The sequence below is a fragment of the Coturnix japonica genome, chromosome 1 (genome assembly GCF_001577835.2).
Source record: "Coturnix japonica isolate 7356 chromosome 1, Coturnix japonica 2.1, whole genome shotgun sequence".
In the NCBI taxonomy this organism is placed as follows: Eukaryota; Metazoa; Chordata; class Aves; order Galliformes; family Phasianidae; genus Coturnix; species Coturnix japonica.
Window position 1 is genome coordinate 115,392,264 of NC_029516.1, and position 25,706 is coordinate 115,417,969.

The 25,706-nt window shown below is 34.8% G+C and overlaps 1 protein-coding gene across 1 annotated transcript in view; it reads left to right on the forward strand.

Annotated features, from left to right (window-relative positions):
- Positions 1–25,706, forward strand: part of PRKX (protein kinase X-linked) — a 52,971-nt gene that overhangs the window by 21,527 nt on the left and 5,738 nt on the right. The window contains exons 2-7 of the mRNA XM_015848788.2: positions 5,088–5,256; positions 9,297–9,560; positions 14,674–14,793; positions 20,546–20,641; positions 23,297–23,354; positions 24,177–24,254. Coding sequence (XP_015704274.1) covers positions 5,088–5,256; positions 9,297–9,560; positions 14,674–14,793; positions 20,546–20,641; positions 23,297–23,354; positions 24,177–24,254 — 785 coding nt within the window. The remainder of the gene's footprint in view (positions 1–5,087; positions 5,257–9,296; positions 9,561–14,673; positions 14,794–20,545; positions 20,642–23,296; positions 23,355–24,176; positions 24,255–25,706) is intronic.

Below are 25,706 nucleotides of genomic sequence, written 5' to 3' on the forward strand. Positions count from 1 at the left end.
TTGTAGCTGCCAACAAAGACTAATACATGGCATGGTATGAAGCGTTTATCGTAACTGTAATAACTGTAAACAACAAATGCATCTGATGGGTTCTGTAGGCATCTGTGGAAATCAGGACTAGCCCCTTTGGGACTCAGAAAACAGCCCTCAGGGCTGTGGAGCTCACTTGACCTAATTTATTCTTTGTTAAACAGATGGTATCTATCTGAGCAGGGCAAACTTATTTTTAAGAAAGAACCTGGGGATTGAAAAAGTGGGAAGTTGGAACAGTTGGGCCTAATTAATGGGGGCAAACAAAGAGGCAAACTGAGCATTAAATCAGTCATACACATCAATAGCAAAATAGTCAGTGCATGACTAGTCACTCTATTATATCAGTTGATCTAAAGTTTCAGGGTTGGTTTTCCAAGCATCAGAAGTACCTGATTGAATCAGAAAAATTCCTACCTTTACTATTGTTTTCTACCACATTTCAAAGAGAGCAAAATCCTGGATGTTCTTTTGGGCAATGTTAGGGAATCCAGCTTGATTTACGTGACTGAGAATGCTCGTTTTGTGTTTGATACCCAGGTCAAGCTGGTCCCCAGCAGTATTTGCCTTCCTCCCTTTTTGTGTGTTTAACAAGAGAAGGTTACTTAATTGAGAAGATTGCTGACATTCCTTCGAGTTCTGCTACCACATCAAATTTGCAAAGAGGACCCAAAAAATTTATTGTTCCTGTTGTAAACAGATTATATTGTGTTAGTGGTTTGCATTTTGTATGCTTGTTCTGTTTATTCCATTCAACCTGAAAATTTTGGAGCTGTGTTGCATAGTACAGATAACATGAGCACCCTACGCTGCTTTTGTTACTGGTTTTGTTACTCTGTTTGCTATGAACCTTCAAGGGGAGATGGGGTCTCATCTAGAATGGTACTATTCGTGAAATTCTCTTGTTTTGAACTTAACATTAAGTAAAAGTCAGTAGAATATTGTCCAAATATGTAAACGCTCTATTTCCTTTCGTAGCTATCACAGAATCACAGAATCACAGAATGACCCAGGTTGGAAGGGACCTCAAGGATCATGTAGTTCCAACCCCCCTGCCTGGCAGGGCCACCAAACATACACCTTTACTAGATCAGGTTGCCCAGGGCCCCGTCCAACCTGGCCTTGAACACCTCCAAGGACGGGGCATCCACAACCTCACTGGCTATATGTAAGGTGTTCAAGGACTGAATATTAAAATGTAATTCCAAGGTGTATTTTCTTACCTATCACAGAGGGTGAAATTTAGTCTGTTTAAATACATGAGCTTTGAGGAGATCAGGACAAAAAAAAAAAATTGCACAAGCATTAACAGAAGTTGTTCCATGACCTTAGTTGTCTCCTTCCTGGAGGGCAAGAGGCCAGTGGTCCTTTGACACAAGACAAGTAACCATGCCTTTTTCTGCTTCATAGAACTTTCTCTTGGTTTTACGGCTGCTGAGCCTCCATTTTACCCGTAGCTGCTTCACTGTTTCAGTTTGTTAGGCTTTTTGCCATGAATGTGCTAGTGGTAGTGTGTAAAAGCAGAAATGAAATTACTGTACATTTATACTGCTCTCATCTTTGGGTTTCTGCAAATTTTCCTGCTCTATGATTCTTATTAATGACACACAGTGGGGTTTTTTGCTTGAAAAAAAAAACAAATAAATATGTAGTTCTGTTTACCATTTTTTTTTTTCTCTTTCTAAGAAGAGGAGTTTGAATGAAAAGCTTAGTGTGTAAGCAGTCCTCAGTTTAAATTGCAGAACATCACTGTTGTTTTTGTTTTTCGTTTGGGTTTTGAGTATGTATATTGTTTGGTAAAAGCTCTGGAAGGATGCTGGTTGTGTCTGGATACTGTCGCTAACAACTGATGTAGGTGTAACATCTCAAAAGATCTGAATGGGAGGAGGTTCATATCTCAAGATATCTAAAAACAGATGTTGGAGGACTTATTGGTCTGTTGAGTTAGAGGGGTTCTGGATTGCCATCCTTATTTCTAAAGTCACATGGAGTCAGGCTAAAGCTGCTTGTAGGAAGTCTGTGTGCAGCCAGTCTAAGAGACTGGTTTGGGTAGTTGTAGGCTCTTGCTCACTTGTGTGGCCTTCTGGTTTACCCCCAGGCTCTTTGGATGAGGTTTTGCCACTCCTCTGTTATTGCATGCCAGGCTTTGCAGCTCCTGGCAGGAAGGCTTTTAGAGAGGCCATTTTTTCCAATGTTAAAGAAGTCTCTTGCAGATCCTGTTGTAAAAGTAGTTGAATGTAGTGTTGATATCAGATATATGACCAATAGTGGAGTGAAAATAAAACATTCTAAAATAAACATTTCTTGGACATACAAGAAGTCATGAAACAGGAGGGCATTAAAAACCTCTGGCTTTCCACCTGAATATGTTTGTGCAAGATGTCTATTGAAACAGGTACCAAAACATGTATGAAAACTGTGTTTTCTCATGCACTAGCTACTGTTGCTTTCATGAGACGGCATTTGGAGTCTTTAATTTTTAAGACAGTTTTTAGTTCTGATGTGTAATATAACTGTAGTTATTCTTGACAATCTTTTTCAAGGTACTTGAAATTGCATTTCAGCTCCTAATTCTGAAATAACCAAAGCTGTTTATTTTCAGGTACACGTCTATTAAAAATGTAAATAATAAGTATTTAAGTCTGGACAGATGGCTGGATGTTCTGTTAGGTTTTTTTTATGGTGTTATTTTTTTTGTTTTGTTTTGTTTCCTGTGTAAGCTCATCCACATGAAAATGAGATTGTTTACAGTTACAGTCATGCAGTGTGACTGCATTGCTAAGGGATTTAATTGCATGATAAATTTTCCAGGGTAACCTGGTGTCTTACTTTGATATAACAGCAAGCATTGTCTGAGACCTGTTTACAATTTCTGTGGTTAAAGAGCTGTAATTGAGGACAGGTGGGAATATGTGTTAGTTAGTTCTTTCTGTTTGGGGTGTTTGCTTTCTGTTTTTGTTTTTCTAAAGAAGCTTTGATTATAATCTTTTGGATGACTGTAATCCTTGGTGGGTTTGTGTAGTGAGAAATTTTATCTTGAGAGCTGTATTGGTAGTGGGATTGCATGCTTTGTGAAACTGAATTGCTGAAGTTGTTAGTTCCTGGTTTGTGACACAAGTATTTTGTTCTGGTTTTACTAAATGCTGTGCTCTTAAAAATACAAGTGACTGAAAATAAATAAATAAATAAATAAATAAATAAATAAATAAATAAATAATAAAGGCTTAAAGGAAGCACACATGATGAAAACAAACACTGGGGGTGGAGAGGAAACAAACCAAAAGTTTCCTGAATTTCCTATGGGCAAAAGCTCTCTCTTTTTTTTTTTATTTCTTTTTCCCCCCTCCCCCCCTTCTCCCCTCCCTTTTTCTTTTTTTACTCTGGTCTCTGTAATGCACATTGTTGGTTTTTTTCTCCCATTCTTACCCTTTCCACATACATATTCATCTTCTTCCCCCACTACACACCATAGGAAGTTTCCTTGTACGATAGGCTGATCATCAACCCACTCTGCAGTCAGATGACGTACCAGCTCATAACTCTGCAACAGGTCACTGGGCTGCCTTGCTACAGTGTGTGTGAGGCAGTAATTGTGAGCAGAAGTACACAATTCTGACAACCTTGGAAGGGACTTCTAAAGAAGGGAGTGGCCCTTTATAAATCGGGACAGTTAGCTTGAATGCCAAATGTCTCTCGTTATGTGGGAAGTACTTCTGTCAGAGAAAAGGATTCAGATGCACTGTTCTAGTGGAACTTCCATGGCACTGTTTAATGAAAATAAAACAATGAGCAACCAGCCACCCAGAGAGCTGAAATGGGAGTTCATCTTGAGATGTGCAACACTGTGCTGCTCACAAATAGAACTGTGGCTAAACAGAATATTTTTAACTCTGCTTTCTCTGAAATAATAAGATCAGTTCTGTATAATTATCTTGAGTGCAAAGCATTTAAAAGGAACTTTAATAATTGCTGTGTTGCCTGATGAGAAATGCATAGTACACTATTGAAAGCAGCATGTTTTCGACTAGCTTTTATTTGCCTTTTATATTTTTTAGAAGGAATTGAGAAGGGAATGCATGAACTATTATTACTTATTACTATTATTACTTATTACTTATTATTTTTTTTTTTTTTAAAAGAGAGGTGTCTGAAATCTGCTAACAGGTAATATAGCAGTGCAGCACTACAACAAGATCTTATTGGTATTTATAAGTGAGCAACTTTTAAGCCTTTTTTCCCATCATGTACTGAATCGTTTCACTGCTCTGTACATATTTAAGGGAATAATCTCCTTACCTGACTACTTGCCAACAGTTGTTTTCAGTCACTGAAGCCTTGGTAGATGAATATTTTTTATTGTTTGTTTTGTTATCTGTTTTGTATATTCTTCTGTGTTTTGAGTTCCTACATTTTAAACTCCAATTTAGTTCTCTGGCTTTAATAAATAAGCTGTGGAAAGTTAAATTGTTATTTTTGTTGAGTAAATGTTAAGTCTGTTACAATTCTTTCTCAGTGGTGATTTTTTCCCTTTATGCAGCATACCGTATATATATGTAATTGATGTTACCTTCCCCTTCCAATCTGAATTAAAATTGATCTCTGACATTTAAGAGAATGTTTCCCTGCCTTCCCTCTGTACATGAGAACAGTTTTGCATGTTTTGTTTCTTTTGGTTGCATTTGAATTTTCTTTATTGCATATCAGGTTTCTTTTTATAGATCTTCTTTTGTTTTTCTCAGGACCAGTTCTCTTATTGGCAAGAAATGCTTCTAGTATTTATCCAAGGAGTGGCAATATGCCAATACTGTTATCTTTATTAAAACATTATCAGTGAAATTTGACAAATCTTTCCCTTACTCTCTCCCCAGAAAATGATATGTGGGAACAGGTAATACAGTGTAATATTGAGAAAAAAAAAAAAAAAAAAAAAAAAAAAAACAATACAAAGAAAGAAAGAGAGATCCTGTGTTTTTAAACCCAGCAAACTGTCTAGGCTTATTTTTTTCTTTTTTTCCCTTCAAAAATTGATTTTTTTTTTTTTTTCTTCAATTTTTCAGGCACTGGTACGTTTGGGCGTGTTCACCTGGTGAAGGAAAAGATGGGAAAGCATTACTTCGCATTGAAAGTAATGAGCATTCCAGATGTCATTCGACTGAAGCAAGAGCAGCACGTGCACAATGAAAAGTCAGTTTTGAAAGAGGTCAATCACCCATTTTTGATCAGACTGTAAGTTGTATTGATTTTCTCACTTTGCAGTTAAGCTAATGCATTTTAAGTTAAGTGTTCCAGTATCTTCTTGCAAGCTCTTATATGTTTAACAAACACTAAATGTTTAATTTCTAAGTAATCTAAAGTAAGACTTCAAACTAAAATACCATGGAAGAATCATGAACATAAACTTGAAGATCACGGTTTTAAATGTTTAAGCAATAATTTATTAGAAGTTTTATTTTTATGCTGTCTCTGTAGTAGTTTCTTTTTTTCAAATTTCAGTAGATTTTCTTAAGGGAGGAAAAAAATATAATTGAAGAAAAAATTGAAGAAATCTTATCAAATTCAGAATTATAATAATTCTTCATGTTAGAATGGTGTGAAAACAACAATTTGTATGTATATATTTACTGTCAGTATATTGTTGAAGATACAGCTAGATTAAACTATAACTTTTGAAAACTTTTCTGAACCTTTTTTGTTGTTGAGGTTGCAGCAGCACTTCATATGTTTTGTTATTCTCTATTTGAGGTGTAATTATGGTACAAGTACAAATTAAACCGTTAATAGAGAGTACTTTTCTTTTTTTGTTAAGGTCTAATAATTTTATTGATCTCTTTTATTAATGAGAGAAAGGAGCACACTTCTCTATTTTAGTCTTTTTTAATTGGATAACTAAACATCTGTTTAATTGTACAGCTAATTTCCATTTCCATTTTCTCATTCGTGGATATAGGGCCATTGGCCAAGATTTATTTTGCATTTATCTGCCTTAAATGCTTTTACTAACATGAAACAACTTTAGGTTTCCTTAATCTCTAAGCAAAGGAAGCGCAGCCTCCTTCAGGGCTGCGAAGGTATGGGAGAGAAAAGGCCCAAAAGCAGGATAATCATGCTCTTGTTGTGTGGAAAAAGCCCTGCAGGAGGAGTCTTTTTTCCCTTGTGTGCTATTGCTTTTTCCAGAACAATGATGTTATTAGTTTCTAGCCAGTGTTCACAAATCCTGCATGTGCGCTAATATTAGGGAAATGAGTTCTAGGGTATGTAGCATTTGATATGCATGTAGGAAAGTGAGTTGGAGAGGCTGAGAATGCATCTGGTTAAACTGGTTAAAGTATGGACAGAACAGGACAAACAGGATGATTTTACATGTTGACTTAAGTACATGTATAAATTCTATTTAAGAAAGGGAGAGGGAAAAATGCTGCATGGCTCTAGCAGCACAGATTTACAAGTGTGGGAACAGGAAAACTTGTGTGAAAAGTCAGACAGGATCATTATGTCCCCACAGAAGCAGTGGTCAGAAATGCAACTGGACAGGATTTGTTGCCTTGTTTCCAAAATGTCAGGTTTTAAAGCTTCAAGAAAGGGATGCAAGTCAAATGAAAGTTTGTGTGCAAGGCAACTGTTTGTTATGCATTTCAGCTCTCTTTTTTTTTTTTTTCCTGTGGGCGTGCTGCGTGTGATGCTACATGAACTGTGCTTTTTTGTTTTGTTTTTTTTTTTGTCTGTGTCCCTTGGCAAAAGAGATTTAAAGCAACCAAGCTGAAATGAGTTAGTTAAAATTTAAGTTATGTTTAAATATTATATTTGTGTGCTTTATGTTAAACAAGCATTCATGGACAGTGAACACTAACTTTTTGACAAACAGGTCTTTTCCCAGCCTTCTGCTTTCTTTCTTGATACATATGTTTCTTCCATTATTTTTTCTTACTATTACTGATCAGAAAAAAGTATAACATTTTTGTATTTTTCTGTGTCAGATCCTTTAAACCATGTTATTTTCATCTATTTATTGTGTTCCCATTTAGTATCACTAACTTAAGTACAGGTAGTATCATCCTCTGGCTACAAATCAAGGTTTATATGCCAGAGCAGCTTTATTCTATATTTTGTAGCACTTTATGATGAGGAATTTTAAAGTAATGTTGTGCATCATCTATTTCTGGCGTTCGTCCTTCCTGTATCTTCTCCTATATAAAAACATCAAGATTTTTCTTTTCCTTTTCCTTTACATTTACAAAAGAACATAAACAGAGAATCTTTATGAGTTTTCCAACAGAGAGCTTAGTTATTTACTATATTCTTAAACTGTTGTTTTGTTATTGTTGTTGTTTTTTTAAAAAAATATTTATGTTCTTGGGAGAGCTGTTCACTGGAGACTCATAGGAAATTTTTACTGATACATTTGAGTGAATTATCATAATTCTGTGGGTTCAGCAGTTTATTTGGTGCTGTGATTTTAACATGAATCTTGACATTTCAAGCAAACTAGAATTAATAAGAATAATCTCTCAGCCCTATCACAGTCTCGTTTTGTTGGTTGCCCACAGTGTCAGTATCAAGAAAGAATATCTTATTGAGGAAAAATCAATCACTCTTTGATTTGGAAGCTTGATTTGCTGTTTGTCTTTCTTATCTTTCTTGCTTATCTGCCTTTGTAGACTTACCAGCTTGATAAGGAATCAACTAATAAAACAAAAAATTCTTGATCTTTAGGATTTTTTGATACTGCAGGAGGAGTTAATATAAGCTGAAGTATCTTTTGTTCTGCCACCAGAGTGCATGGAGATGGTGTTCTTTTTTTGACTGTAGCAGTAATAGGGATATTTGTTTAAGAATAGTAAAATATTCTTCCAGGCATTATCAGATACTGTTTTTCTTTTTAATTAGTGTGTTACAGTTGGATATATTAATCAGTAGGAAAAAAACAAAAAAAAAAACAAAAAAAAACAGCTCAAGGAAATGTGAGACAGAAGATTCCTGTTTTCTGTATGAAAGTATCTCTAAGCCATGTGGAGTTATTCTCTTTATCCTTGACTGTTCTTTACAGCACTTAATGAGTGAATGTATCATGCTATTTCTTAAATAATAAACAAAAATTCTTAAAGACAACTATCTGAGCAAAAAAGGAAGTAGTTCTGAAACATGAAAATGAAAGAATGCTGTATTTTTTTTTTCTATTATTTTTGTAAAAGAAGAGAAAGCATTGTGATCTGATGCTTATTTACTAACTTCATTTGAGGTTGTATGTTTCTATGTAGGAAGGAATAAGGAAAGGGAAGGGGAACACTCTGATGTCCTCAGTGTGAATATTTTGACAAATATGAATTTATGAAAGTAGCTTCTGCTCTTCCCCCCACATTGTTTTAGTGGTATTTGATTAAATAAAATACAACCATGAGAATTGTTGGGTCTTAGCAGACTAGCAGTAATGAGAAATACATTATTAGGTGCTTAGCAGATATCTGTTTTGTAAAAGGCAAAGGAATAAGTTTCCTTTTCTAAATGCTAGCTGAACACATTGTGAACTATCTTTTTTTGCTTTCCATGTTAAGTCTGCTACTTAAACAGCTGTTACATAGTCCTAGATTATTTGGGTTTTAATAGTTGCACAGAAGTAACCATAGGTTGATCTGAAAGTAATGCCACCTATGTATTTCCATGGAAACTGCAACAGATACAGAGAGCACAATAACACTACTTGATAGAGCAAATTCTGATCTACAAAACAGTACTTTTCAGCGTTGTCACTGCCATTAGCTATGCATTTTTGCTGGCGGTGAACAAGAGCCTGCATGTCATGTTCATACAAGTCTGTACTGGCAGAAGTGACCCACTGTTGCTACTGCTGGAATGTACCACCCGCCACCTCACCATGCTCACACAGTTTGGTCTCTATAAACATTCACCAAGCACCGAGGAATGTCAGAGGGTGCCATTTTTTCCACATGGAGGAATTCAGTTCCACACCTTTGCTCAGCTACACTCGCATGTGAGACACCATTTTGTCAGACTGCCTTCCTGCTGCCATCTTTCACACAGCAACAAACTGTAATGGGATATTGGTGGGAAGGTTCAGCCTTTACTGCCATACCAACAGCCACCTCTGATGCTGTAGGCCTACGTAATAAAACAGAAAGCATTACTTTCAGAGCAACCCTTCTATATTATCTACAAACTTTGGGTAATAGGATTCAGTTTACAGAAATTTAATTCTGAAGCAAATTACTGAGATAAACTGTTTATTCGATAAAATGATATTTTTATTACAGATTCTGGACCTACCACGATGAACGTTTTCTATACATGTTAATGGAATATGTACCAGGAGGAGAACTTTTTAGTTACCTGCGCAACATGGGGCGTTTCAACAACAGCACAGGACTGTTTTACTCTACAGAAATTATTTGTGCAATAGAATACCTGCACTCCAAAGAAATCGTTTACAGAGACTTAAAACCTGAAAATATATTACTAGACAAAGAAGGACATATCAAGCTGACTGATTTTGGATTTGCTAAAAAATTGGTGGATAGGTAAGTACATTCTTACTGTTTAACGTACAGAAATTACAATTGGAGAAGCTTGATTTCAGAGATCAGCATTTCACAAATGTGAAGTCACGTAGTATAAAGAAAGTGGGCTTTCTTGAAATCACTATAACACCTTAGGCATAATTAGGAGCACGTGAGCTACTATAGGAAAATATTCTTATATGCCTATGTTTGTTCATTTGGGTTTTCAGTAGTCCTTTTTTAAAAAGAGGCTTCAGTAATGTAAAATGAGGAGAGAGCGTATCTAACAATATGTGTGTCGATATGTTAAATAGGAGATAATCTTCCGAACAAGTTGAATTGCTAAATGCTTTGTAACTGCTGTTTCCTTCTGATTTCTTCTTAAAGAGATTTTTGGTGACGTAGTAATATTTTTAAGCTGGATGCTGTGTTTTCACTACCTTGTTGTTAAAATGAAACTAATATGTAGAGAGCCGGTTCAGCAAAAATAATTTAACTGATTTCTACAGTACTGTAGGCCTTAAATCTGTTTTACTAATGTTATGTAAACATTTTGGCAACACGTAGTTTTCTCCTTTATTTCTGTCTTCTCTCTGTTTGAAGTACTTTTCCAGAATTATGCATGTTCTAGAAGTGTCATTAGATTGAACAGAAGGGAAAAAAACAACTGTCAAGTTAGAAAAATGTATTTATAAGGTTTGATATCATGCCCTATCTCTTTAGAGACCATATCCAGTTGTTCTAGATGAGATAAATGGATGACTCTAGTTGGGTTAGATAGCTACTTGTCTTCTTCACTCACCTATTAGCTGCTACTTTTCCTACAGTTAATGTGGGGGAGCTTTTCCACAGCATATGGGGGAAGTCTAAAGGAATGTTTTGAAATGAAGGAACTGTGAGAGGTGTTAGGAGAAAATTCAGATGGGACAGATTAAATCATGTCACCGTGGTCCAGAAGGTTGCTTCTTGTGTGCTATGTGCTTACGGTGATGTGTTGCCTCAGCAGAGTACAATTCTAGGCAGAAATAAATACAGTTGTTCTGTTCACCCTTGGGATTGAAAGATCTGTTTTATTCAGTTCTTAGTGAGCAAACAGATTTATACATGTTGACATTTAAAAAAAGAAATTAAAAAAAATAAAATTAATGATTTAAATTGGAGGCTCTCTTTGTAAGACATCTTTGTACTAAATTTTATTCCCTCCGTTTTAGATGTAGATGCTGCCACTTAGTGGTTATTCTTAATTTGGATTTCTGTGGCTGGAAGACAGGGCATGAGTAACCATTCGTATAACGTGATAGTTCACTTGAAAGTGTATCTTTTGAACTGAAAAGTTAATCTATGAGTCAATTTATTGCAATACATTTTAGGATGTATTACTGTGCATGTAAATGTATGACAGCTAATAGAAAATACAGAAAACATTTGGAATGAATGCAAAAAAATAGGTAACTCAAGTCTTTGTTTTTTGGGTTTTTTTGGTAACTACATGCTATTCCTCCCACAAAATCATTTTCACAGTATTGTTTTTGTCACTGTAAAAATATGTATTGTTAAAAACAAGAGAAAAAAACAAAAACCAGACCCTAGCTATCCACTAGCTATCCACTAACACACTCCAGTTGGTTGTGGTTATTATGTCTAATAAACTTTTTGTTGCATAGACTATTGTGTGTACTAAACATCTAGACCAATACAAGTAAGTATGTCTATATGTGAAAACTGTGAGTCTGTATATGTATATATTTATCATGAAAATGAAGAGAATTTTTGTTTTTCAAGTACGAGAAGATGTTCCTAGAGGATGGAAGACATGATTTGTGAAATAAATTATAAAATGTCATGTGCACAAGGCCTGAATAGTTACATGTTCTTGATGTATATTACATAAATGATTCTATAATACTTAATTTGAGGTTTTCTGAACACATACTTCTCTCTTCCCACTATGGTGCATGAAGAAGCAAAGTTTTTTTTTTATCTACAGTTAAAAAACAAACAACTGTGAGGCAGAATAAATCACTGTTATTGATATTGTGATTGATATGGGAAAGATTTGAGTTTTATAGTTATTACAATTATAGACCTTTCTTCTTATGGAAAGGGCATACCACTGCTCAGGCATAATATAACAAGTAAACATATTTCTGATTTTTCCCACAATTATTTATGTGTTATATCAGTGAAATGTACAGAAGTTTACAATTTTACATTTTCGTGCACATATTTTACTTAGTTTTTGAAATTTTCAAGTAAAATAATAATTTCCATGTTTGTTTTTAATGGAGTGTTTTTCACTGTTAATTTTATTTTCCTCAGTGTAAATCCCATTTAAAAAAAAAAAATAAAATAGATAATAATAACTTAGGTGGTTAAGTTCAATACACTTCTTCACTCTTCCTTAAAGTGGTTTTGCCTCACAACAGTTCTTCAGAGTGGACTTGAATAGAGAAAACAAAAGGCAAGATGCAGCAAGTCATGTTCTTATGTAATTGTCTTGTGCGTCACTGTAAAACAAGAATATCCTGAAGAACAAACTTTTGAGGGCTGCAAACAAAGCCATCTCCATTGAATTTAACTGTGGAGGAACTTCCAGAAGACAACATGAAAAAGGACGTTACATATCTCTGGATCTCTGGATCCTGTGTGAGAAGCTTGGCAGGGACTGTAGAGATGGAGGCTAAAACACTACAACACTATAAAATAGTACCATCCAGACTTTTAGCTTCTTCAGATGACACTGTTAACAAGTCTGACAGATGCTATTTGATAGCTTATCTTTGTTACAAGCACATAGTGTGATTTCCTAACTTTAAAGTTACGTGTTCAGTATTATCAATTATTTCTTACCTGCATTTCAGCTCTTACCCTGGAAACCCATAGAAACGGAAATTCTGAAGCAACTGGAAGGATCTGGTCCATTCTTATTTTTATGCTCTATAGTTTTCATCCAAAAGGATGGCATCTAGAGTTTCAGATTAAATACTACAAGCAGTGCTCCGAAAGTAGTGCTTCCTGTTTTATTATGTTGACCCACAATGTCAGAGGTGGATGGTGGTGGTATGGCACTAGAGGTTGAACTTTCCCACTAACATTCTGTTACATTTCATTGTCACGTGACAGATGGCAGTTGATGCCAAATGTCATCTGACATTGGAATGTAGATGAAGTAAAGGTGTGGAACTGAATTCTTCCATGCAGGGGAAAACAATAGCACCCATTCATGTTCTTCAGCTTTTGCTGAATGTCAGTGGGGACCAAACAGTGGATGAAAGGACAGTGAGGCAGTGGGTAGTGCGTTCCAGTAGTGGCACTAAGAGTAGTGGGTCACCTCAACTGGTGAAGACTTAAATGAGTGAAACATGCAGGTTCTTGTTCATCACTAGCAAAAATGCAGAGAAAATGGTGGTGACTTCATTGAAAAGTAGTGTTTTGTAGCTTAGAATTTTCTCTGTCAAATAGCATTATTGTGCTTTTTGTATTGGTTGTAGTTCCCATGGAAATAAATAGGAGGCATTACTTTCAGAGCAGCCCACATAGTAATACAAATAATACTTCATACATTTTCCAAAATACAGAATAGTTTCTTACTTGACCAGCAATAGAGTACATTAAGTCATGATCATGTGGTACAAATACACAGCTTGACAAATACACCAATTACTGGCAGCTGTTTACTTGCAAGATAAGCTAAGTCAGCCTAAATAAAAGTTTGTACTCTGGATTGTAATACAGTTTCTTAAATCTTCGGAGAGTGGGTCATGATTTTGTTTTAAATGGTAGGCGTTATCTTGGCAACTGCTAGATGGCAGCAGTGTGTAAATAGTGCTGCACGTAGGAATTTTCTTGGATGTGATTGATTTGGAAATTCAGTTTATATTTTCCAGCAATTTATATTATGTCATCCATTTGTCATCAAAACTGAGGATTTACTCTTACAGAAATGAACATGGCTTCGATAGTATGCACAGTATATTAGTAACATGCTCAATTTAGCCGTGGATTAATTTGCATTTGCTGTTTTAAAAATAGGGCTGAAGAAATTCAACTCCTTGTATCTTGAATTTTTGAAAGTTATGTCTGGTTATACAGCTTGTCTAATCTTAATTCTTAATATTTTAGGAATAGTATATATATATTTTTAAAGCTCCAGTTAAAGTAGTTCTGCAATCTTAGAAAAGCGTTTTATTTAACCATCTAAAAATCAAAAGATAAAATAAAAACACTGATAGTCTGAGATGCCATTATACAATTTTTGAATGTTTCCTTATGGTTGTGAAGAAGGTTGTTAAGTAGAAAAATGGAAGGAAAGGAAAAATGGGAAGGTGAAAGATGTATATATTGCTTTTTAAAGGTGATTGCTAATCATATTAATGCATTCATTTCTGGTTTCATTGCTTTCCTTGGAGAAAACTCATACTGCATTCACAAAACCATCAGAAGTTTTTCTTTCTGTAGGTTGTGTTTCAAAATACGTTGTCATGTGAAACCAGGCAAATTCTGCACAAGTGTTTGTACAAATACAAGTGCGTACGTAGATTGCTCTGAAAGTAATGATTTTTATTTATTTCCATGGAATTTGCAACAACTACGAAGAGCACAGTAGCACTATTTGATAGAACAAATTCTCAGCTACAGAACAGTTTTTCACTGTAGTCACCACCATTAGCTATGCATTTTTGCCAGTGTTGAACAACAGCTTGTATGCCACGCTCGTAAAAATCTGCATGGCCATCTGGAATGTGAGTTGTCTTTCACACTGCTGCTGCCACTGCTGGGCCTGTCAAATGTGTGTAGCTTACAGGGTGAAAACTACTGTGAATGATTTCAAAGCAACACATAGTCTAATGGGTTTGGTACTGTGCTAGCAGCCAGAAGGCTGAGTGTACTGGTGTCTCCTGCAGTCAAGAAGTTTCTTAATATCTATATTTTTCTCTGTATACCTGGATTATGTTACAGCAGTCTTCTGAGATATGTAGAGGTCTTGCTTTTCTTTTATTCCTGTATATGATAAATAATGTAGACTCATCTTGAACATTTCCTGTTTTGTTGTTTGTTTGTTTTTTTCCATACTTTTAGTTCCAATTCAGTTTAATTTTATTATTGTATTTTATGTTTTCTGTTTTCCTCCCAGAACATGGACACTTTGTGGCACTCCTGAATACCTTGCACCAGAAGTCATACAAAGCAAAGGTCATGGGAGAGCTGTGGATTGGTGGGCCCTGGGAATTCTTATATTTGAGATGTTGTCAGGGTAAGTGTTAGTGGTTAATATACCACAGTAACATTACGTCAAATATAAGGTTATGATTCTTTGCTGATTCTGTTTGTGATACTCTGAAGATCAAATTTGGATAAAATTTGTTATTACCAGTTTTCATTTTTTGTCTTTAAAGAAAACAATTATGGTGCTATATTAAAAGCAAGCAAACAGAAAAGTACCGTTATTGGCAGGATACTTGGGGGGAGAAGCTAAAAAAGGTAATTTCCTTTTAGAAAGCTTAAGTACTTTTAATCAGTGGCTTTTTTTTTTTTTTTTTTTTTCCTAATCTCTCGTGGACAAGAGTTATGTTAAAATTGACATTTTTATATGCAAAACCATGTAAAGATGAAGATGATGAATACTGGTTTTCTTTGAAACTTCTGTAACCAGTTTCTAGCAAAGCAAAATAACAGTTGCAGTGAGAACTTCAGTTTGTTAATAGATAGGAAGCAGGAAGACGTGTCAGTGCAATTTGCGTTAGTACTGAGCTTTGGTTTTCTTTAAACCAAAGCAAATGGGGAAAAGGTTAAATAGTCTATTTTGATTATCAGTTTTCTCAAATGTTATTTCTGGTGTTTTGAAATTTGCTTGATAGCATTATTCACAGAAGACAAAAAATTTACATGAGATTTTTTTGGCATTAGTATAAGTAACTGTTTCTCACTCTTAAGTATTAGGTAGATAAAAGTAATTGCCTGACTTTGCTCTGATTTAAAAAAATATTCATTTATATTTTCAGTAAAATAAGTAACAGGGTTAGAAAGAAAGTGAAATTGTGCACGTGTGTCAAACAAAACATCCAAATGCTTTTTCTCACTCTAAATATATATGTATATTATATATATATATTTATTTTTTTTAAAATCACATTTGTCATTGTTACTGCCATAGAGTAAGTACAGATGAAAGCAATGTTTTCATAGCTTCCTAAGAAAGATTGTATTTCAATAAGTGTTTGCTAGTGTCAAGAGTATCAGTCCCAGTGTGCTCAGTGCCTTCTCACAGGTTGAGCTTACATCAGGTTGTCATTATGACTTTTTGTTCTGAATCTTTGACCCCATAGAGAAAAGTAAGAACAAAAACTTCCTTCCCTGAATTTGTTCTTCCTTTTCTGTGATGTGCCATCAGCACAGAGCTGTGGTGCTTGAACAAAAAAATTGACTGTGTGAGAGAACATCAGTGGCTCATCATTTCTTCATTGCTTCAGTATACAGCAAAAGCTTGGTGTGAGTGAGCCTACCTAACACTATCCAAACTGTGTCTGAGGACAGTGCTGCAGCTCACTGCTTGGTTTCTTAAAGTCCTGAAGATTCAAATATGCACTTGCTGTGAATCTTAAGGCAGAAAAAGCATAGAAATGTACTGTTTCCTACTGACACGGGCGAGTTCAGCTGACTCATCTAACAAAAAGTATTTTATATAAGTTGATCGGCATAGAGGCCAAGCTTCACCTTTCTTCCATGGATACCTGTATGGGTGGGATTCACTTCTTGTTTCTTAGAGGGATGAATGAAAGGAACAAGATTCCAAGCAGCCCTTTTGCTGCTAATCTTAGTCCTAGACAGCATGAGGATATAAGTGCCTGGGGCAATAACATTAGCTCAGATGTTACAATCTCTCAATGGTTGTATGAGTGATTCAACTTCCTGCCACAGGATTTGGTGGGGGACCCCTCAATATCAACTTTTCTGTGCTGCCTACTGAGTCCCACTGAAAGTGCAAATCTGGCAGTTCTCTCTCTCTCTCTTTTTTTTTTTTTTTTAACTCAGGTTGATAGGATTTTCTCTACTAGTATAGTAGCATAGTAGTGGGAATGGTTTCTAAAGTTAACATACTGAATGCAGTTGATATTCAAGGAAGATCTCATCTGTGGACTCAGTGAGATCTTGAGATTCAAGAACACTGAACTATGACTGCTGCATGTTCTGCTGAAATATAATGGGTGTATATTTAACATAATGGGAGCAGCTGCAGTCATTTCTAGCTGTAGGATTTTCTGTGACCTGATATTGTCTGATGAGATCTCAGTTCCCCCAAGCTTAATAGGAACATTTCAGCTATTGAGACTCTTAACTAATAGAGATAAATGATGCATTTTCTAAAAGACAACAGAGGTCTTGCATTGTCTGATTGACAGAGCAGCTGCCATCTGCAAGTGGTTTTGTAACGGTCTTTCTTTTACTACAGTATTTCTGATTTAATAAAAGTACTTGTGTTTATATGCTCTCCAGAATGATGTATATATGCATCATTTCTTTAGTGGTTGTTTGGGGTCTCAGTCCTCATCTGGTTGATTTAAAATTCTGATGTTTTGTGGGCAAGGGGTTGAGGGGAGCAGAGACTGTGTTGTCCATCTTTTCTTTAAGAGGAAATGTTATCACCGAATGCTTTAAGCATTTTATCAGCTTTTCACTATTGTTGGCCGTAGCAATGTTTTAAAGCACTTTCCCTCATCCACTCAAGAAATGGCTTGATACTTAGTATTAAGACTTTTAATGCAAAAACAGTCATGAGTAGTTTTGTTTTGTTTAACCCCTTAAAAATTCAAGGAAGAATTAAGAAGCAGGACAGTTATTTGAAAGTGAACAAAAATTGACTTCATGACCAAGTTACTATTTGCAAATAAATGGCTTGTGACATTTGGTAGTTATTTCCTGGAGTTACTCTCTGGACCCCAAAAGCAATTGAAAAGAATAGGGAGATGTGTGTGTTAGGAAATGATCTCTCTAAAAACAAACAAAATAAACCACACTTTCCTGTTCTTCAGTGTCTTATTTCACTAACTCAGTCCCTGGAGGCTCATGGAATTCAGGTTCTGCACACTCTAAGATTAGGGCAAAGTCCCGTTTAGGATTGTGATAATAAAATATGGGAAGGAGAAAGAAGAGGGTGAGGCGAAATCTTTACAAATCAGATTATTAACGTCAGAGGTTTTTTTAGTTAATCTGAACAATCTAAACAAAGTGTCGATAGAAGAAAATAGAAGTTAGGAGATTTATGTATGTTGAGTGATAGTGTTCTCTTAAAATCTACCACAAAGGAAAATATTCTTGTTATTTAATGTATTACTTGTATTAGATGATTGTAGTACTGTCATCAGAAATACAACTAACAGAATTTTCTCAATTAGTGAGAACTTTGGGGTTTGTTTGTTTTTTTATTGTTCTGTTTTGGTAGTCACGTGACATAAAATCATACAATCTTTTGAGTTGTAGCAGTCTTTAAAAGTCACCTAGTCCAAGTCCCCTGCAATGAGCAGGGACACCACAGCTAGACAAGGCTGCTCAAAACCTTGTTCAGCCTGACCTTGAATGTCTGCCGGGATGGAATGTCCACCACCACTCCGGACAACCTGTTCCTCTGCTTCACTACCATTATAATAAAAAACTATTCCTTATATCCAGTCTACATCTCCCCTCTTTTAGTTTTAAGCCATTTTCCTTTGCCCTATCACAACAGAACCTTTCATACTTGATCTATCTTTTATGGTTAGATAATGATTTCTGCCTACAGTTTCTTCTTTCAGACTTGTTTTTCCCTTGAGGTTTTGCAACACCCCTTCTTCAGTGTTAAAACGATCTGTTATTTTTGAGACCAGTGTCAATGCCATTGTTACGCATCAGTTAGCAAAAGGAATGGCTTGCAGCTGTTGTCCTCTTTACAGAGAATTTTTAGCTTTTTTTTCAGTAGGTGGAAAAAAGGCAGCTGTTTATATTTGCCTTCTGGTGTGAAGACGGTTTGAAGCTCAAGGGGTTTTCTGTTGATTTATAAGGTAGCTTCCAGCACAATACTTGTGCTGTTGTGTTAAAATTCCATGCTACGTGTTGCAGATTGACCAGTTGTGTGTAGTATCAAAGTCAAGTTATTTGGTTTTTGAGTAAGAAAAGTTTTCACCTCAAATCTCATACTGCAGTACAGTTCCAATACACTTTAGGCAATATTGCCCTTAATTTTTTATATAGCCAAATGTAATTTAAAAGAGTAATTGAAAGATAACATAGTAATTTAGAATTTTTTAATTAGGAAAGCACAAAGCAAACTTAACAGGCACAGATATATAGAAACATATACAAGGTCCTCCTTCTTTTTAGCACCTCAGCAGCATACAGAACATTTGGAGATGAAGGAAAAAAATATCCTGTATTACATATCAATCTGCTTACTGCAGCAGGCACCTTCATGCTAAGTAGTTCAAAGGTCAAATTCTGATTGCTTTTTATAATTCATTAACACACAATAACAGATAGAAAATAGTAAGTTGAATCTACTATTTGTTGCTTTGCTTTGGAGAATGTGAAGGACATTACACAAGTGAAAAAGTTTATATGATAGTGTCTGGTTTGCAGAAATGTTACATGTTTTAAATATGTCCATTTTTCTTCTTTTCTATCAAAGTAGTAATTCATAAAAATGTAAATATTCTTCCTGATATACATATGTTCATCGGTTTCAATAGTGAGAATGTTCAGTTTTTCATAATAAAAGCAAATAGTTTGTTCCTTCAAAGATCAGAAAATTATAACCTTTTTTCCCCATGGGGGGAGGGGAATAATTGTAGTCATATAGGGAAGAATTTGGTTGTGTACGTGACTGAATTTTACGTTATTGAAAAGGAAATGCTAACTCATTTCACTTTTAGCTAAATAATAAAACATTTAGTACTTCTGAAAATATATACACAGAGGAAATAAAGTGTGGTACTTGTTGAGGACTAATCTGCATTGAGTAATGTAAAATTAAAGAAAGCCTTGAGATTAAGAAATGTTTTTGCCCTTGTTTCTGCTACCGGTGACTTCTAAAACTATCAGCACTGTATTTGTATTGTGTACACGTGCATGCAGTTTAAGTCTGTTAGAAAGTAATTACAAAGTGTTAGAAAAATGTGAAAATGTTTTAAGAGTTGAGGCTGTTGTAACAACGTTTGGGATTTTGAATACCACCTGTATTAATTATATCCAGTTTCTGTTTTGTGAAGGTTTTGAGGTAGAAGCACAAGAAGGGGGTGTTGTGTTACAGAAGTCAAGGTAGAACAGATTAGTGAATGGTTATTCCATTCCCCTAAATATTTCCTGTGGTAGTTTCTAAAAAGATGACTCTGAAAACCTCTTGGCACTTGGTGAAAGCTGAATGTGCCTGTTGTATGGAAGTTACCTACATTCCGAGCCTCTTACACTAATTGGGGTCTGACATATCCTGGTAAGAAAAGCACAGCAGAAGATTTTCTCAAATCTCACCGTAGATGTAAGACTGGAAGCGGTCTCTCTGATAGCTCACAACTTTTTTGAGAATTCTGTAGAAAATGAGTGTATAATTTTAATATTATCTTGATTTTCTCATCATCCCAGGGAGATTAAATCAGTGCTTTATCTGTCCCAATGAAAAGACAGCTGCACTTCAAGAGACTTTTGGGTTCTGAACAGTCTGAACAACTTGTCTCCTTCAGACCTTCTCTAACAAAGCCTGTACTTACACTAAAGAAGTACAATAAACTGAACTGGACAACATGTTTATATGTAGGGCCTTTGACAGTTCGGATGGAAGCTAGTCAGTGGTTACAGGACAAAATTTTTTGGAATGGCAGTCTCAATATGGCTTGATAATTTATTTACCAAATTAGTATTCGATTGATGATGTCCTAACAAAACGAACCATGTAATCAGTTTGGGGAGATTACTATAAATTCATAATATTTGCACGATCCTTTTCTTTTCCTAACCTCCCTAAATTTTTTGTGTTAAAATAGGTTTCCTCCATTTTTTGATGACAATCCATTTGGTATATACCAGAAGATTCTTGCTGGCAAAATAGATTTCCCACGGCACTTGGATTTATATGTAAAGTAAGTCTGTGATTCTCAACCAAGTCTTTCATATTCTAATTTCCTTCTCAGCTTTCTTTCTGAAAAGATCTTCATAGAAGATTCTGATTTTCTGAAATACTAAGTTGGGAGGTATTTTAGATTACCTGTACTCTCACACTCAAAGTAAAATTTTATGTCTGATAGACTGTAGGCAGGAGATACAGTTGTTATATACTGTCTGCCTCTCATACTTTTCTGCATATATTGGAATATTGAATGCCTTCCTGCATTAAGTAAAGCTTATTGTTGCTAGCATTGTGTGAGAGAGGTAGAAAAGAGAACCATGAGGAGATACTTCAGCATGGATAAAAATTAGGAGGGCACCTGATGCTGTAAGTTTCCTAGTTATGTTATTAAGCATGTATGTGCAGGTTTTGCTCTTCAGTCTAGACATGAATTGCAGCATACATTAATCAGTGTACTTGCTGATACACCTTTTTGCCAGTTTTTGTTATCCAGATGTTCTTTCAGCTTGTGCTTGGCAGTTCATTCTCATTACATTCCTGCCTTTAAGGGGTCTTCTGGGATTCTGGTTTGGACTTTCTTCCTTTCACACTTTGGTTTTGAGTGATCTCATCCATTGACTTCACCTGCTTTCCTGCACCAAACTGTTAGCATAATTTATGTGTCTTGTTGCAGCAACTTCCCTTTTTTTAAAAAAATAATAATAATACGCAGAACAGGTAGACTCACATCTTTGCACTGTTTTTTTTTTTTTTTTAAACACACTTGCTAAAATTGTTTCATTCTAGTAAGACAGGCTGCTTTCTTACTTACATCCTTTTCACTTTCGTTATCTTCTTCTTCCTAGCAGCTGGTATCTCAGCAAGAATGAGGACTGTCTTGCATCCTATCTGACACATTCATGCTATACTCAAAGTATTGATGTTATACAGTGTTTGCAACAATTGTATTACAAGACTTTTCTCTTAGGCAGCAAAACTTTTCTTGCAACAACAATTTTGGAAAATGCCAAATGAAACATCAGTGCTACAGGAAATCTGGAAAGGCCTTGATGTAAAATCTCATTCTCTTTGTTCATACAGCAGCATATCAACTGATTCAAATTTTATCATTTCTAAATTGTTCTTGAGAAACGGTAAAGTAAAGAAACACTCAGCTGTCACTTGATTAAAATTAATAGGCACTTGTTCTATTGAATGCAGTATTTGTTTATTTTTTGTTACAATGCACATCACTAAGTTTAGCCATGTTATTCTAATACCAGTTTTTGAAGCTAACGAAGAATGATCCTTTGAATGTTTTCTAGTTATACTGGAAGAGCAATCTCCATGATTTCACTTTGGCCGTATATCCTGTGTCTCTTGTTTTATTTTTCTGGATTTCTTTTAAGTTCTACTCAGTTTATAGCCACTTTTGGAGCCTTCTCTGTGAAAAACTGGAAGGAAATATTTCACTGAAGGTCACTGTAAAAGGAGTCAGTTGCTTTATTTAATCTAATCCGAACAATGACTGTCTGAAACTATCATGAGAGTTTAAAAAAAAAAAAAAAAAAGATTTCTGCTTTGACTTCTTTATTCTCCTTTTATCTGGCAATTGAGTATTTTTCCAGTTTAGTTTCAGAAGTGTATCCTGCCAAATACAACAGCTCTTGAAACAGTTCAGCACATTCACTGTGAGTTCATGTATTCTTTCTGCATCCACTTTTGTGATTCCTAGGATACATGACACAATATTGTTTTTGTATTGGGACAGTAGGATTTTGAACCAAGGGCGGAAAGAGACAGGTATGCCACGTTTGCCTCTTCTTTTTTCCTTTTTCTTTTTTTTTCCTGTAAATCAGCTTGCTTAACCTTCTGCAAGGTTGAAGAGTCTAAATTGCCCGTATTCTCTAGATCTTCAGCATTCAGTTTAATATTGGAACTTTCAAGTCTGTTGAGGCTGTAGAAACAAGAGAGGTGGCTAAATTGTTCTTACCTTTGATTGGAAGTTTGTGAAAGCAGAATGGTATTGTGCTTTACTACGTAGCACAGTAATAATTGAGATACAAATTAACTGCTTCAAATATATGAAGCCAGATTTTCTCCCAGATCATAAGTAATCAAGTGAACTCAATGAATTATGCTCATTTAGTTTTATGTTGTTTGGCACTTAAAAAGCACTTTGCTCTTAAAACACAACTCTTTTGTGTCTCTATATATATTGTCATCTTTTAGAAGTTTGATGTAGCTTCATGGAGAGTTGCTCAGTGATCTTGACTCTCAGAGGAAGATTTTCAGTGAAATAAAAGCTTATAGATCTTACTAATTTTATAAAGATGAGTAGTTCTTCCATGTTTTCCCAGAATATTCAGCTGTCATAGAATTTAAATTTGAATGGATGAAGTTTGGGGTGTGACTTTATCTGTATTTTAAGTATAAATTAGGTTTGTGTTCTGCCAAATAGATTTGTGATCAATTTTGATATTCAGAATGCCCAGACAAGTACAGCAATGCAAAGAAAGATAGTAACACTTGGACTCTTTACTCTCCTGAAGTGCAAAATAAATGAATGGATAAATTATACACAGTATTAACTAGCCAAAGTGATGTATGCTTATATTCTACAGCACTTGTACGGCAGTCAAATATATATTGCTTCTGCTGAACAGAGAACACATATTCTTTATTGCAGAGACCTTATTAAGAAGCTACTTGTGGTTGACAGGACAAGGCGATTAGGAAATATGAAGGTCAGTATAAAATGATAGATGTAATGCACAAGGTAAAAGAATTCTACAGAAAAGACTTAAGAATAGTTTTGAGTTTTATAACCATGAGTTTGAGTTACATTTTTCCAAATGTGACTTTTGTTGTACTGTTCTAAATAAAAAGTTCAATTCTGTATTTCTGGAAGTTATACTCAAATTGCTATCCCCCTCTTCTGAAAAGTAAAAAAACAAAGAAAAAGACGGGTTTTTTTTCTTAATGTATATAATTGAAACCAAGCCAGCCAAGGGAAAGTAATCACTACAAAGTAATAATACCTTTAGCCCTACATCTGAAATGAAAAAATAAAGATAAGTGGTTTTATATATGTAAATATTTTATAACAGTATTTAGGACTTCTTGTTGTCAGTACTAATCATTTGTAACATTTGATAGAAGTAGTTCCTAGTACTTTTTTCTACTTTTTCTACTTTTCTAATTTTTTTATTAGTGTGAGAATTAGAATGCAGGTCTGAATAAGACTCATTCTTTAAAACTCCAGAGTAAACTGAAGTAAATAAAACTGCAGTGGATGGCATTGTGGAATATTTTAATTTTCATCTTCCTTGTGTAAGAAGAATGCTAAAAATAAATAAATTGGACCATCCTGCTGGAACTCAGGATCTGCTGGGGAAATAACACCTGTAAATTTATTCTGTAGAATCTTTTATTGATTATCTCCTGAAAAAACAATATAAGGTTAAATAGACCACTAGGTTTTTGTATGGCATAGTTCTTAGAATGAAATACGTGTCTTGGCATTCATATCATTTAGTAAATGTTTTGCTTTTCTTTGTTTTTTAAAGAATGGAGCAGATGATGTGAAGAGACATCGATGGTTCAGGTCTATAGAATGGGATGCTGTACCTCAAAGGAGACTAAAGGTACTTTCTGAAAAATACTGGATAGGACATGCCAGTGAGAAAATATTGTTCATTTGAAATGTTCTCTTCATTTCAAACTGTAGAATTTTTTTTTTTTTTTTTTTTTTTTTTGTGTGTGTGTTTTCATATGTGTATAAGTATGTGAGTATTTGTATTTATCAATAATTATACTTTCCCTTTTGCACTGCAAAGTTAATTTATTTGAATGTCTATTCACATTTTTTATGCAATACCCTTATGGATAGTCAATTTAAAAAAAGCCTACTTTGTTTTGCCCAAGTCAGGTGATTAGCATTACATACAGTAAGCTTCAGTTTTCATTTATAGGTCTTTGTAAGAAACTACTATTGTAGAATTGAAAGAGCATTGGTGTGGGGTTGTTTTTGTTTCCATTTTTTTCATCCCCTTGTCTTTGTGGGAATTTTCTCTCTGGGCTTTAGTTTTTTTCTGCCAAGTTCAACTCAGGTAAATGCTTTAATAAAATGTAAAGCATATGGGACTAGGAGGAAGAGGAAAGGTGAGAGAAGGATTTATGAATGTAATTCTAACACAAGTTTTAACAGCACTGAATTAGAATTCAGTATTATATAAGGGCAGATGTTTGCAAAAGCTATCAACAGCGTAAAATGCTTTTTAAAGAACTCTGGAAGTAAACCTTTTCTCAAAGTTCAAACTGGAACAGTTTCTCACAGAAGTGATTTTCGATAACATAGATTGCCATCTGCAGTTAGTCAAGTACTAATTAGATGTTTGGATTTACTTTTATTTGCATGCCTTTTTACAGTGAATTTCTAACTAGATAATTTGGGGAAAATACATAAGAAGTGAAAATGCTCATGAGGTATTTTTGCTAACAACATCCTAACGTAATGCTGTAGGCAGTTTTTTCCTCTATTTTATGTTGGAATTACAACACCCAATTGACAGTTTATCTAGAGGTGTTATAACAAAGGCACTGTAAATTCTTGTCATGCAAAAATCACAGATTGGAATATAACAATTCACCTCTGGTTTACAATGATCTGTATCACTGATTTACTAAATAAATAGCAAATAGTATTTAACAAGAGAATGTTAGTCTCAGATCCAACCACCCTTCAAGCAATATTTTTATTAATAAAAGCATTCAGGTGATGATTGCATTGAACTTTAGAAAATGAGAATGAGATGCTACTTAATTATTCTTCAGATCAAAGTCATAAATTGGGTCAGTAATTTGCTTTGTGACTTTGCTTCTAAAAATAACTATTTTTATAATGTTAGTCTTTTATATACTGATGAAGAGGTGGAAAACATGACATAATACATATGTTTTCCCTCTAAAAAGTATGAGTTATTCTGTTGTACAAGTGGAGCATTGAATCACACTCCTGAAATGATTTTAAATGTCAATGTTTTGCAAATAACATTAACTGCTGGAAGAGAGAACATACTTTTATTGCTGTTAATTCC